The 12683-nt window shown below is 39.4% G+C and overlaps 1 protein-coding gene across 1 annotated transcript; it reads left to right on the top strand.

The window, feature by feature from the left end:
• Positions 1-1924: 1924 nt before the first annotated feature.
• On the top strand, positions 1925-10085 carry PCK1 (phosphoenolpyruvate carboxykinase 1). Its single transcript, XM_009683988.2, has 10 exons — positions 1925-2439; positions 2633-2908; positions 4307-4488; positions 5116-5319; positions 5641-5828; positions 6798-6960; positions 7090-7314; positions 7407-7538; positions 8283-8378; positions 8980-10085. Exons 2-10 carry the CDS (start codon positions 2685-2687, stop codon positions 9432-9434), a joined length of 1869 nt encoding a protein of 622 aa, XP_009682283.1. The 5' UTR covers positions 1925-2439; positions 2633-2684; the 3' UTR covers positions 9435-10085.
• The last annotated feature ends 2598 nt before the right edge of the window (positions 10086-12683 follow it).

The raw sequence follows: 12683 nt of genomic DNA on the forward strand, positions 1-12683 counted from the left end.
CACTGAGTGTTTGTAATATGCTTTGAGATCCTCTGATGAGAGGTGTTACCTAAATAAAAGTAATTTGATGCTTAAGTGTCTAGAATTCCCAGTGGACATCTGCACTCAAGCCCTGCTGCCATCACAAATGAAAAACATTTGGAATCCTTAACGTGATTTTTAATGGACATATGTTCATAACACAGTGCCACCAATTTGGCATATTTAGTGTCTTCTCAAGAGAAGCCCACAGTTTGTATAGCAAGATTGTGGGAGGTTAGGATTGCAGTGTGAGAAAATTTGCACAACACCTGCCTGACTATAATTTAATTGGCAGAAACTAATGCTCTGGGTTGGGGATTTTTTTCCCTGTACTCAAAACTGAAGAGACACTAGGACTAATCCCGCTCTGTTACACTGTCAATTTTAAGCTTTTGTTCTGGCTTTACTCGTGGTGCACTAAGATCATTTTCAAGCCTACCGTCTTTCTTTCTACAAACTGTTTTACTCTTTGTTATTTGTGTGTATAATGACTTTTATTTGGCCACCGCCAAGCACTCTGAGTATTTTTGTTCTTCACTGAAATATCAGTGTGCTTAGTATTGTTGAAGATTATATTGCATTTTTTTAAGGAAGTATTTAATCATATATTTTAATAAGAAAATGGATGGCCAAAATATTTCCGATCAGCTCTACTTGTGACACAGTACGCAGACCCAAACCATAAACACCACCGCTGTCATTATTAAGCTGTCTTTGACTTTACCTTTCCTTGCCACCAAGCCCCTTCTGGAGCAATCTTTAGCACCTCTTATCCTACCAGATTTTTTTTATTTTTTTGCAGGAGTGTTTGGCCTTGCTGTGCATCAAGGACAGCCCCTGTTACTTCACTATTTTCTTTGCTTTGCTTTTACAAAACATAATAAAAGGCTTTACAGGAAAGATAGGAGGATACAATCCCAGGGAAGCGTTCCTGTAGTCACCGGCCACTTCACTTGAGTCTTCAACTCCATGGTGTTTTACATACGAAAGCTGCCAGCCTGGCAGGAGTCCTGATTCATGCTACTCTGCCAAGCCTGGCCATTCAGGGCTTGCAAGCCAGTGCTGTCTGTATCAATGAAAGCCCTCTAGAAAAGTATTATTGACTGGCATGAACCTGGGTGGGTGGCCGGTTGTGAACCTCTTTTATGTAGTACACTCACATCAATTTTGTTGCTTTAAAGAAGTCCCTCAACCTTGGTTTAGATTGCCAGATTGCCTGTTGTGCAAACTGTTGTCAATCATGTATTTATTATACCTGGGGTGGAAGCCCCGTTGGCATCAATACTTGCAAGAGTTTGACATGAAGGATCACGTCACCCAGTCCTCAGACACTTTACTGGGACTGGGTGTAAATGGAGTGAGATGAAAAGGCAGCAGATCTTATTTCTTCACTTTTCTTTGTCTGTAAGTATCTACACAATCATGGTAAGACATGTATGTAAATATGTATATGCATATGTATATATAGCGTACTTTATACCTACACATGATGCAAGTATGCAGTCACATTCCTGAGCAGTTTTGTGCCTTGTCTTTGGGTACTAATTTAAAGATGGGTTAATATTTCATGCCCCCCCTAAACCCCCAGTAAGTTTACAAATAAGATCATAGGGAGGGGTTTGATCACTGAGACAATTGCTGACCTGCCTCTTCTTTGCGCTTGTCATAATGGAAAATAACTGTTCAGCTAAAGTGAGCCATAATCAAAAGCTTTTTCTCTCCAGCACTATAGGAAACCCAACGCTGAGATTTGCATTGCTTGTATTTTTAGAATTGCATGGACAAAAATAAGGTTGTAGGCATATATAGTGGGTACTCAGGCCTGTCACTGGTGACTGCTGAACTTCATCCCTAGATCAGGCAATGTTCCCAAGGTAAGTAAGCACACCTTGGACCAGCCTCCACTTCACAGCCAACTAGCAAGTAGCTGCTTACAGAACGCACCAACTGTGCTTTGCCTGGCTGACCCCCCGTTCCCTGTTCCAGATACTCTTTGTACTCGACCTTTCCCACACACCAAGAAATTATGATGCTTTGGGTTTCAAAGCTGAACTAGATCAAAGTTTGGACAAACGGATAAATTTTCTAACTGCTTCAGACAGCAAACGAGGGTCTAAGAATCACTGCTTTCAGCATTCATTAATCAAACCTGTTAAATGATTACCTCTTCAGGGCTGTTTTGTTGACAACTCTTCATGATGGCAATGTGTCAGTGGCAGTGTCCCAAGGCGCATTCAGTGGTGACATCAAGGACAAGCCTCCCTCACCTCACCTAGTGGGCTGGGCACTTCCACGAAGACTATTTAAGAAAGGAGAATGCCTCCTTTGAAACCAATGATCACAAGAGTATTCCAAAGCAAGGGAAATCGGATCAACTGAAAGGCACAGCAAAATCCTCTCTGAGATCTTTTAAAGAAAGTAAGTAGAATGGTGTCTATGTATTTTTTCCAGCTTTAAATTACCAACAATCTGAGTTCTTTATATTGATTTATAAGTAGAAGTACACAATCAAATCTTCTACAAATTCTACCTTTCTATTATGCATTGTAGGAAAGCAGAGTTATGCCGGTTAGAATGACATAACATGCTAACAGACAACATTTAATTTTAGCTTGTGATCAGCATTTCAAACCCGTCATCCAGATCCACTGCAGGCTACGGTAATGCCCCCACAGTTGAAGACCGAGCTAAACATCATCCCCAAGGTTATCCAGGGGGATTTGCAGAGCCTGCCTCCAGAAGTGAGAGAGTTCATTGAAAGCAATGCCAAGCTGTGCCAGCCTGAGAGCATTCATATCTGTGATGGCTCAGAAGAAGAAAACCAAAAAATTCTGGACATCATGGTAGAACAAGGCATGATTAAGAAGCTGAGCAAGTATGAGAACTGGTGAGTGGCATAAAAGAAAGTCAAGTAGGAGCTCAGAATAGTGATAAGCATTTTCTATCTGTTTGCATTTAAAAGTGCTCAAAATCCTTTAATATTTACTTTTCACGAGCATTTTGGAACTGTAGCTTACATAGGTTAAATAGGAAGAGCACAATTTTCCTCTCAAAATTAACGTAAACTATATTAATCAATTGGACTACCAACTGTACATTATCTCTATTTATCAGTTACAGAAATTGGAGAACTGAAACAATATCATGAGACTTATGTAACTAATCATTAGCAATGGTTAAATATTTTTTAGCAAATATATCTTTTGAAGAATTCTACTATTTCAGGCAATTAGTTTATTCATCAAATACTTTTCTGTGGCATTCAAATAGCTCTGTGGGTGTTCAAATACTATTCAGCACAGGCATTATTCATATTGTGCCAATGAGTTTTGACTGTAATGTATTCAGCAAATACTTTTTTCAAATATTCCCTCATCTCTCCCAACTAACCCAACATGAAAGGAGAATATTAACAAGTACATGCTTGGGAATTACGTGCTGACCAAGAAATCTTCATGGAAGAAATCTGCAAAGACTTTTGAATAACTCAGAAGTACAAGAATTTGGCAATCTGTTTGCAGACTATTTGAGAGAGAAAAGGGCAAAATTCACCAGATAAATTATTCATTGTTAATTATATGCTTAGCTGTAGTGATGATGGTTATGACAGCCCAGCTAGAACATTTTTATCCTCATAGAAAATTTCTAGGCACAGAGGTGAAAATGGTAAAGCAATCCTCTCTATTGTAAATAAATGGCAAATAAATTATTTGAAGGAGGAAAAAATAATCCTGTCTAATCAGCCAGCTTTATTTTTTATGATCATGGTAATACTCAATATTTCTTTTGCAATGCCTTTAACTTAAATGACAGTGCCAATCCACTAGGCTGGATTCTGGTCCCGCAGACATATATGTGAACATTTAAAGTACTTGCTTGGAATACATTTTGCTCAAGACATCATCACTTTGTGGTCCCTATGTAAAACTATTTTTACTTATCTGTACCAATAAGAATGAGAATTAAATGAGTTTAACTTTTCCCTGCAAACTAGCAACAGGGAATAAAGCTGATGTAAGAGGCAGAAGAGTATTAAGGAGTAATGAGAATTTCCCAAGCCATATAATTCACTATTCATTCTGCAATGTCCTGAGATACTTTGTTTGAGAGAACGAATTTGACTAATCTTTGAGGCTGTCTCAGTTGCATTGATTTTGTCACTTAAGTTCTACCCTTTCAAAACGTTTTACCCTTTTGTGCTATAGGGGTCCTACAGAAGGGTTTAAAAAGTTATATATTTTTTAAATGATTAAAGTCTAATTTCATCATTTTTGGTGAAATACAGCTGGTTGGCTCTCACTGATCCAAGAGATGTGGCAAGAATTGAGAGCAAAACTGTCATTATCACTCCAGAACAGAGAGATACCACTCCAATCCCTAAAAACGGAACTAGCCAGCTGGGCCGCTGGATGTCAGAAGACGATTTTGAGAAAGCCTTCAATACCAGATTCCCGGGCTGCATGCAAGGTCGGTGAGAAAAGGAAAGCTGACATTGCACTTTTAGAGTTACAGAAACAGTACTACTAATACTTATGATAATCCTTAATTTAAAATATTTTAGCTGAAGGTTTAGGTAGGTACTCCTGATATAAGTCACTTTGTAGGTTTCATCTGGATCTTTACAATAGATCCAAAGGTCTGCACATGCATTGTCCTCAATCTTTCTCCAGTAAACAATTCATTCTTCTTTTCATAAAGAGGGGCAAAGCAAGGTAGGAAAAGTTGGGTGACTTTTGAAGGAGTCATAGAGCAACTGAGCAGCAGAGAAGAAATTCAAGTAAGAATGGAAGACTCCCACCCCCAGCACAAATTTCTTCAGTAAAAGAACCAATAGTTTACGTGAATAGAGCACTTGGCCTCCACCCACTTTTACTACTGGCTAGAGAATTTGTCTGAAGAGCTGCATTCAGCATTTAAGATAAAACTTACTGCTCCATGATTAGACAAACAGAAAGTTGCAGATCTCTAAACACCATCAGAAATGACCACAAGACAAACAGCCTTTAAAGAAGTGATAAACCACCTCTATATTAATAAATATTATTTCAAAAGTTCCTTGCTTTGCTGTTTGTGAGATCACATCCTGTTTTACAGGACGTACAATGTATGTCATCCCCTTCAGCATGGGGCCTATTGGGTCTCCTTTATCCAAGACTGGGATTGAATTGACAGATTCACCGTATGTAGTGGCCAGCATGAGGATCATGACACGAATGGGAACAGCTGCTTTGAAAGCCCTGGGCAATGGAGAGTTTGTAAAATGCCTTCACTCAGTTGGATGCCCTCTGCCGCTGAAAGGTAGGTAAGATTAAGAACTGTCACCTCTGGAATTATTCAGGCATACATTTTGTAACTGGCTGTGTTCTCAGCACATGGGGTACTCACTATAGAAAACTAGAGTGTTTTGCGTAAAAATGCGAGGTTCAAATCTCAATTAAGGGAATCAAAGCTCAATGAGAGTCACATGGAAAGGAGATTATTATCCCCAGTACTTACCAAGGGGTTTCCTTGGAAGCAGCTGGTACAGGCTGCTCTCAGAGGCTTGATGCTGATGAAACAACACAGTCTGATCCAGCACGGAAATTGCTATATTCATGAGTACAACATTCTGTTTTGCAGAACCGCTAATCAACAACTGGCCATGCAACCCCGAGTTAACACTGATTGCTCATCTCCCAGATCGCAGAGAGATCATTTCATTTGGCAGCGGCTACGGAGGAAACTCCTTACTGGGGAAAAAATGCTTTGCTCTCAGAATCGCCAGCAGAATCGCCAAGGAAGAGGGCTGGCTAGCTGAGCACATGCTGGTAAGAGATATTAAATCATGTGTTTGAACAGCCATTAAACCTCAAATTAGCTCAACATAAATGTATTACATCTTGATATCAGTGAAATTGCAGTCTCATATGGATAGTCCTGTAACATGAGACACGTATTTATCACACAGCGGCCTTATAAGAATTAGGAAACTGCTTACAAGGTTAAGTAGCAACCATTTAAAGAAGTATCTATAGAATAGGAGAACAAGGAAGATTTAGAATGGGTTCTAAATCTTGTAGATAGGCCCTTGTAGTGAGCAGAGCCTAAACATCACTGGGCACCCATGTTGTGCTTAGGAATCTAATTGCTGCAAAGGATCCATGCAAGTTTTGAAAATTGTCTTTCATGTTATAAAGAGGTTTATGCTCTTAAAAACCTGCAAATATCAGTTAGATTTTCTAAATGAATTCTACTTCGTCTTTTTCTGCCTTTAATTTCTGCTATCATTTAAACATCCTACTACCATAAAATACCACTGAAAAAAGGAATTTCCAAAATGCATAACATAACTGTCTTGGAGAAAAAAATGTATATGTACTGTGCAAAATGTGTAAGTGTTAATACATGAAGTGATTTCACTCCACTCCAGTCACGCAGCCAAAAAACGTTACCTGGTTTTCTTTTGTCTCATCTGAAAAATATAATTGTATACAACCTGGATATTATTAATTGGCAAAATAAAAATAAATAAATAAATAAATGTTTGAATTATGCATACACCTGACATTTAGAAAAAATGTAAGAACTCCTTATGGATACTCAAAGGGCAAGAAGAGTGGACTTTTTGATGAGTTGTCAACTCTATTATATTCAAACTCTAGTACTGTGCTTCTCTTGCAGGAACAAATTTGCATAATTAAATGTTTTGTCAGTATCTTTTTTTGGAAGACAATCTTTAGAGAGAAAAATGCAGGAAGAAAGAACCACATTTAACAGCTGCATTTGTTTTTCAATAGATCCTGGGCATTACAAATCCAGAAGGTGACAAGAAGTATTTTGCTGCAGCATTCCCTAGCGCATGTGGAAAGACAAACTTGGCCATGATGAACCCAAGTTTGCCAGGATGGAAAATCGAGTGTGTGGGGGACGATATTGCCTGGATGAAATTTGATGAACAAGGTCTGGAACTTAAATTGAATCGTTGTAGGGTCCAGTACGGTTGCTTTTAGTGGCAGCAAGATATGGTACCTAGTTCTGGACAGAATTAAAACAGTTTCATTTGCTTATATTTTGTCATTTAAATTTCAGGCAACTTACGAGCAATCAATCCAGAAAATGGTTTTTTTGGCGTTGCCCCTGGAACTTCGGTCAAAACAAACCCCAATGCCATTAAAACCATATTCAAGAACACCATCTTTACTAACGTAGCTGAAACCAGTGATGGAGGTATCTACTGGGAAGGCATTGATGAGCCATTGCCATCAGGAGTAACACTGACTTCATGGAAGAACAAGAACTGGACCCCAGATAATGGTAACCCTGCCCACTCTACAGTCTCTCTTCCCTCTCCCTACTGAATTAATGTTAATTCTGCTACTATGACCTTTCGGTTTTAATCTGTGCAGGGGAACCTTGTGCTCATCCCAATTCACGATTCTGCACCCCAGCCAGTCAGTGCCCCATCATAGACCCTGCATGGGACTCACCAGAAGGCGTGCCTATTGAAGCCATCATATTTGGAGGGCGCAGACCTACTGGTAAGAGATGTAGCAGCCAGGTTTCAAGGCTGAAGTGCTTGCCACAGAAGAATTGAAACACAAGTGGGTATAAAAACAGGTTTTACTATCATGGGTGAAAATGCAAAAAAATAACTCTAGTCTAGCTTCTTCTACATGTTAGCCTTTGATACTCACACAGCCCCTGACGTTTCAATGTCCAAATTGTTAGAATTTAACACAAAACAGGTAATAATAATAGAGGGCTGGAGACAGATTGGGACGCACTAACCTGGATAGTATTTAGACGTGTAGCAAATTACTATACATCCTGTAAATTCCTCAGAGTCTAACTAGCTTGGACAGAAAATGGTTCGAGAAATGAACCAGTTATAGACAATTTACACGAAGGAAATGAAATGAATTGGTCTCCTAAAGGTCAACCAAAGGTGGAAAACAAATAGAATTATGCTAGGTCTGAGTCTAATATCACAACTGCAGGACCAGATTCGATTTCCAATAAAGTCTGCTGAAGATTCTGAGGCCCCAGATATCTCCAGCTGAGCACCTAAACGTGGATGTGTTGGGTAATCAGGAGCCAGTTTTGAAAACATTCCTATAAACTTGGTCATAAAAGGGCTGGAAAGCAACTGAGTAAAAAAAACACGGAAAAAATAGAATAAATTATACAGTAATATGTATACAGCAGTATCTCAGGTAACAAAACCTGTTATGAAAAAGAAGCTTCTTGACCCCTAATTACTGAAGTGATTTTGTTCTTTACAGGTGTACCTCTTGTGTATGAGGCCTTTAACTGGCAGCACGGAGTATTTATAGGAGCAGCTATGAGATCTGAAGCAACAGCAGCTGCTGAGCACAAAGGTAAAGCAAAATCTAATCTGCCTTCCTATATTAAAAGGAATCCTCTCTAGAAAGCCTGCTTTGGTCCCTCTCCCCTCCCTTCAACGTTAGAGTCTTGGCAGCTAATTTTGCAACCTGTGCATTTTCATAATAGAAAATATTTTTACTGGAATTAAAACCCAAATTCTCTGTAAAAGTCAAATTAAGCAAAATAATCCCCCAGGTGGCAAGCATACAGAACAGGGGGCAGGCATGGGGTGCCAGAAGGCTTGATTAGGAGTCTGCTGTTACAGTCCGGGGTAAATAAACTGAAGCTTTCTGTTCTGCTAGAGCTCAACATAAGTAGGTGGTGGATGGAAGTCTTGGCATTCTTCATTTAAAGCTGCTTGACCTGAGATTTTAACAATTTAATTTCCACTGGTTACAAATATGAGCTCAATGTGTGCTTTTTTTAATGCACATCAGGGATAACGTACATACTGCTTCTTAAAAGGACACTGGTTCAGATGCAGAAAGGTGGTTAGGGGATCTGGGTACTAAATCCTGGGAGGGTCTGAATCTTTGTGCTTTAGGATGGGTGTGTTCACCCAGTACCTTACATTCTCCTTTGGTTTTTGAACAGGCAAAATCATTATGCATGACCCATTTGCCATGAGACCTTTCTTTGGCTATAACTTTGGCAAATACTTAGCCCACTGGCTCAGCATGGCACATCGTCCAGCCGCGAAACTACCAAAGATCTTCCATGTTAACTGGTTCAGGAAAGACAACCAAGGGAAATTCCTGTGGCCTGGCTACGGAGAGAATTCCCGTGTGCTGGAGTGGATGTTCAACAGAATTCAAGGGAAAGCCTCTGCCAAGCCAACTGCCATAGGTTACATCCCTGCTGACACGGCTTTGAACCTGAAAGGTTTAGAAAATATCAGCTTGACTGAACTGTTTGAAGTCTCCAAAGAGTTCTGGGAAAAGGAGGTGGAAGAAATCAAACAATACTTTGAAGGGCAGATTAATGCTGACCTTCCCTATGAAATAGAAAGAGAAGTGCTTGCCTTGGAGAAGAGGATAAAACAGCTGTAGCTGATCAGAATGCATTTATTTATGAACTCACACATACTAAAACAGGACAAACATTTTTAGCAAATCTCCACTAGAAGCGGCACACCGATAAGCAGGGGGGGGTTGCTGAAAAGTAGGTATTAGTTTAGTTAAACTATGGGTGCATCCTAGAAGTAACTCCAGACCTAAGGATTTGCAGCGTCATCACAGTTGTGGTGAGCGAGCAGTTATGGAAAGGTATGTGTACGTGATCTCAAACTCTGATTTGTCATTTGCATGCATGATTCCGCATACGGCTATAATGTGCATAAATTTTTTGCATAGTTTTGCATATACAATTCTAAAACAATCCAGCCCTCAAAGAGCAACGCACTGTTTCTATTGCACAAACCACTAAAGACTCAGATTAATTTTGTTTTTATATTTCAGCAGTATCAGTTACAAGAAAGAAAATTAGATGTTGTATATATGTATTATCTAAACATATTTCACGGCTTAAATATTTTTTAGAAAAATGAAATTGTAACTTTCATCAGAGTGAAAGATGGCTTTGTATTACTAATGTGTATTTAAGATACTGTTATTATATATGCCTCATGTTCCTGTGATTTCCAGATGTTTTGCATGGCTTGTTCTTTAAACTATTGAAATAAATGTTTATATGAAATATGACCTCATTTCCAGTATTCTCACTGTTTATAAAACTATATGCATATAAATTGGGCCTCATGTCAATACCACAGTGCAGAGAGCAATTCACTCGGCGAAGTTCACTGTTGACTAGCATTGACTTGCTGCTCCTAATCAAGATAGCTTTCAAGTTACAAACATTCTTTGCAACTTTTATTCAAGCCAAAGCAATGATCCAGGGATTATGATACCAGCTGAGAACAGTGATCCAGCTAGTCATGTGCTCTCCAAAACTGAGTTTTATTTGTTACTTCAGGCATTCACAAAATAAACTACCTCCTAGGAAAGCCCTGTATTAGGAGATAGCTCATTTCCTGAAGTCATAGGATTTGTCTCCGTTCCATAGTACGTGGGCTTTTGCAAGACTAACTGGCAGAGCTGTTGAAGTAAATATAGTTTAGGAAGAGTTTTCTGGATTTGCTGAGGTGCCTAAAGCCTTAGAGCTCAATGAAAGTGGGGGCTGAAGAGCCTGTATTTTTTTTCCTCATACATAAAGTTACTAAAACTATCCTCTGTTCTCCCGATTAAAGGTGTCCTTTACATGCTTCCCACATCCCTGGCAGGAATTCTGCTTTTTCATTTTGAATGCTTGATCTCCCAAAATATATTGCAAATATTTGTTTAGCAAAAAGAAGATCACTTACATTGTGTAATAAGCCTTTTTATAGACCCTGCTTCCTCAGAGAACAAACAGTACCAGGGCTGGTCAACAGATGCCCTTCGGAGTTTGCTAGGAGAGGTCACATAGCCTGGAAAGCCTTTACCAACCTTCTAGCTGCATGTTTAGAAGTTAACACAAACAGTGTCATTTCTGGAGTGAATAATACAACATAAGTCAATAGACAGATCATTCGATAAATAGACAATAGAAAGCTGTGACGAAAGTAGAGGAGAGCTGTGCAGCCTCTGGAGAGATGATCATCAGTCGACCTGTTTGCTGGTCAGAAACACATCTGCATGGATACAAGTCTCCTATATGGTCCTCTTTAGCCTGTGTACTTACGAATGGGCTCCCCACCAAAAAAAATCAAGGTGAAAGACTGCACATAACTCAGAATAGGAAGGAAGGGTGAACCAGGAGGGACTAGTATACACAGTCCACTCGGATTCAAGGACTACTATCACTTCAGTGTGTAAAATAAAGTTGTTTATCAAGTAATTCTAGAAATAGTTGATGAAGGACTTGGTGCTTTCCCAAACTGATATGACAGAGCCAAATATCTGGTATTTGGATACATTTATGGAAGAACAAAGTGGTCTGAGACAATCCGTCATGACAATATCAGAGGGTTATGATCAATTAGGCCCTTAAAAAACGGAGACTATAATGAAAGGGACGTTCTCAGACCTGAAGGATGCAAAATTGTTCCAGACACTTTTTGAACTGTTGCCCAGAAGATGTGCAGGAGCCCAGGGCTCTCCAAAGTACTCTGAGCAACTTCAGTGCGCTCCTGTACCTTCTCATGTAGGAACAGACTGAATCCTCATGCTTTGAATATTGCAAATGGAGTGTCTCCTCCTTCATACCCGATGGATTTGTGCTGCAGGCCCAAACCCAGCAGGCATGGGATAAAGGAGCAATGCTTGTCCAACAAAATGCTTGTCAGTGAGGCAATAGGTACCATCACCATGAGTCAACATAACCGTGATCTTGGAGCACCCAATCTGTTAACTCTATTGTTAGTGCACGGCGCTAGCTGCCTTGAAAATATCTGACCCCAGCCTCAAACATCGAATTTCTTATTCTGACTAAACCTTCACTTTCTGCAGTGGTGGTCTCCTCATTGTTAGAGGTTAATGAACTTTTCTTCCCCTGACCACCTCTCCCCTCAGGGTTCTCCATAGATTATTCTTCTGATATAACATAACGCCACTCATGAAAAGAGGATATCACAAGCAATTCTGGCAAAGGTATTTAAAGCATCTGTGGTTCTCTCTCTCTCCACACATTTTAACTGAATGCACCTTTTCAAACACTGCTTAGAGATTGGTGGGCATGCAAAATCATTCTAGAAAATGGGGAAAAATCTACTGTGCTGTTAAGGGTAAGAACAAGAAAATAACTTTTTACATGAATCATTCAGCAGCTCCTTTGTATGTAAATATATCCTTAGCCCATCAGCATCTATGGGGAGTACAATTTACATTTTGAATGATCAAAATGTTTAGTATTGGCAGTGAAAATGTTTTAAAAAAGAGAAGGCGGCGGTTTAAAATTTAGAAGCTTAGTCAACCATGCCAGATTATGATCTCAACTTCTTTCCCTCCAACAAATACCATGCTCCATAAAAACAAAATGAATTAGAACAAAATGCTTTTAAATTGAAATCTGGAAATTCCCCCTGATTTTCAAAAGGAAGAGGGGAAGGCAACAAATGCAATAAATTTCAACAAATTAGGAAAGAAATATAATACTTGGCTTATTAAATGGGATTCAGAGAAGCAAAGCACAGGAAAAACTAACGCATGAAGTGTACAGAGCAATAACATTTGCAACAGCTGTGTTATGAAACGCACTTGGTATTCTGGGAAGCTAGGAATAAAGTATTTTGTTAAAACATTTGTGGATGTACTGGTGGC

The sequence above is a fragment of the Struthio camelus genome, chromosome 18, assembly GCF_040807025.1.
Source record: "Struthio camelus isolate bStrCam1 chromosome 18, bStrCam1.hap1, whole genome shotgun sequence".
NCBI lineage: Eukaryota > Metazoa > Chordata > Aves > Struthioniformes > Struthionidae > Struthio > Struthio camelus.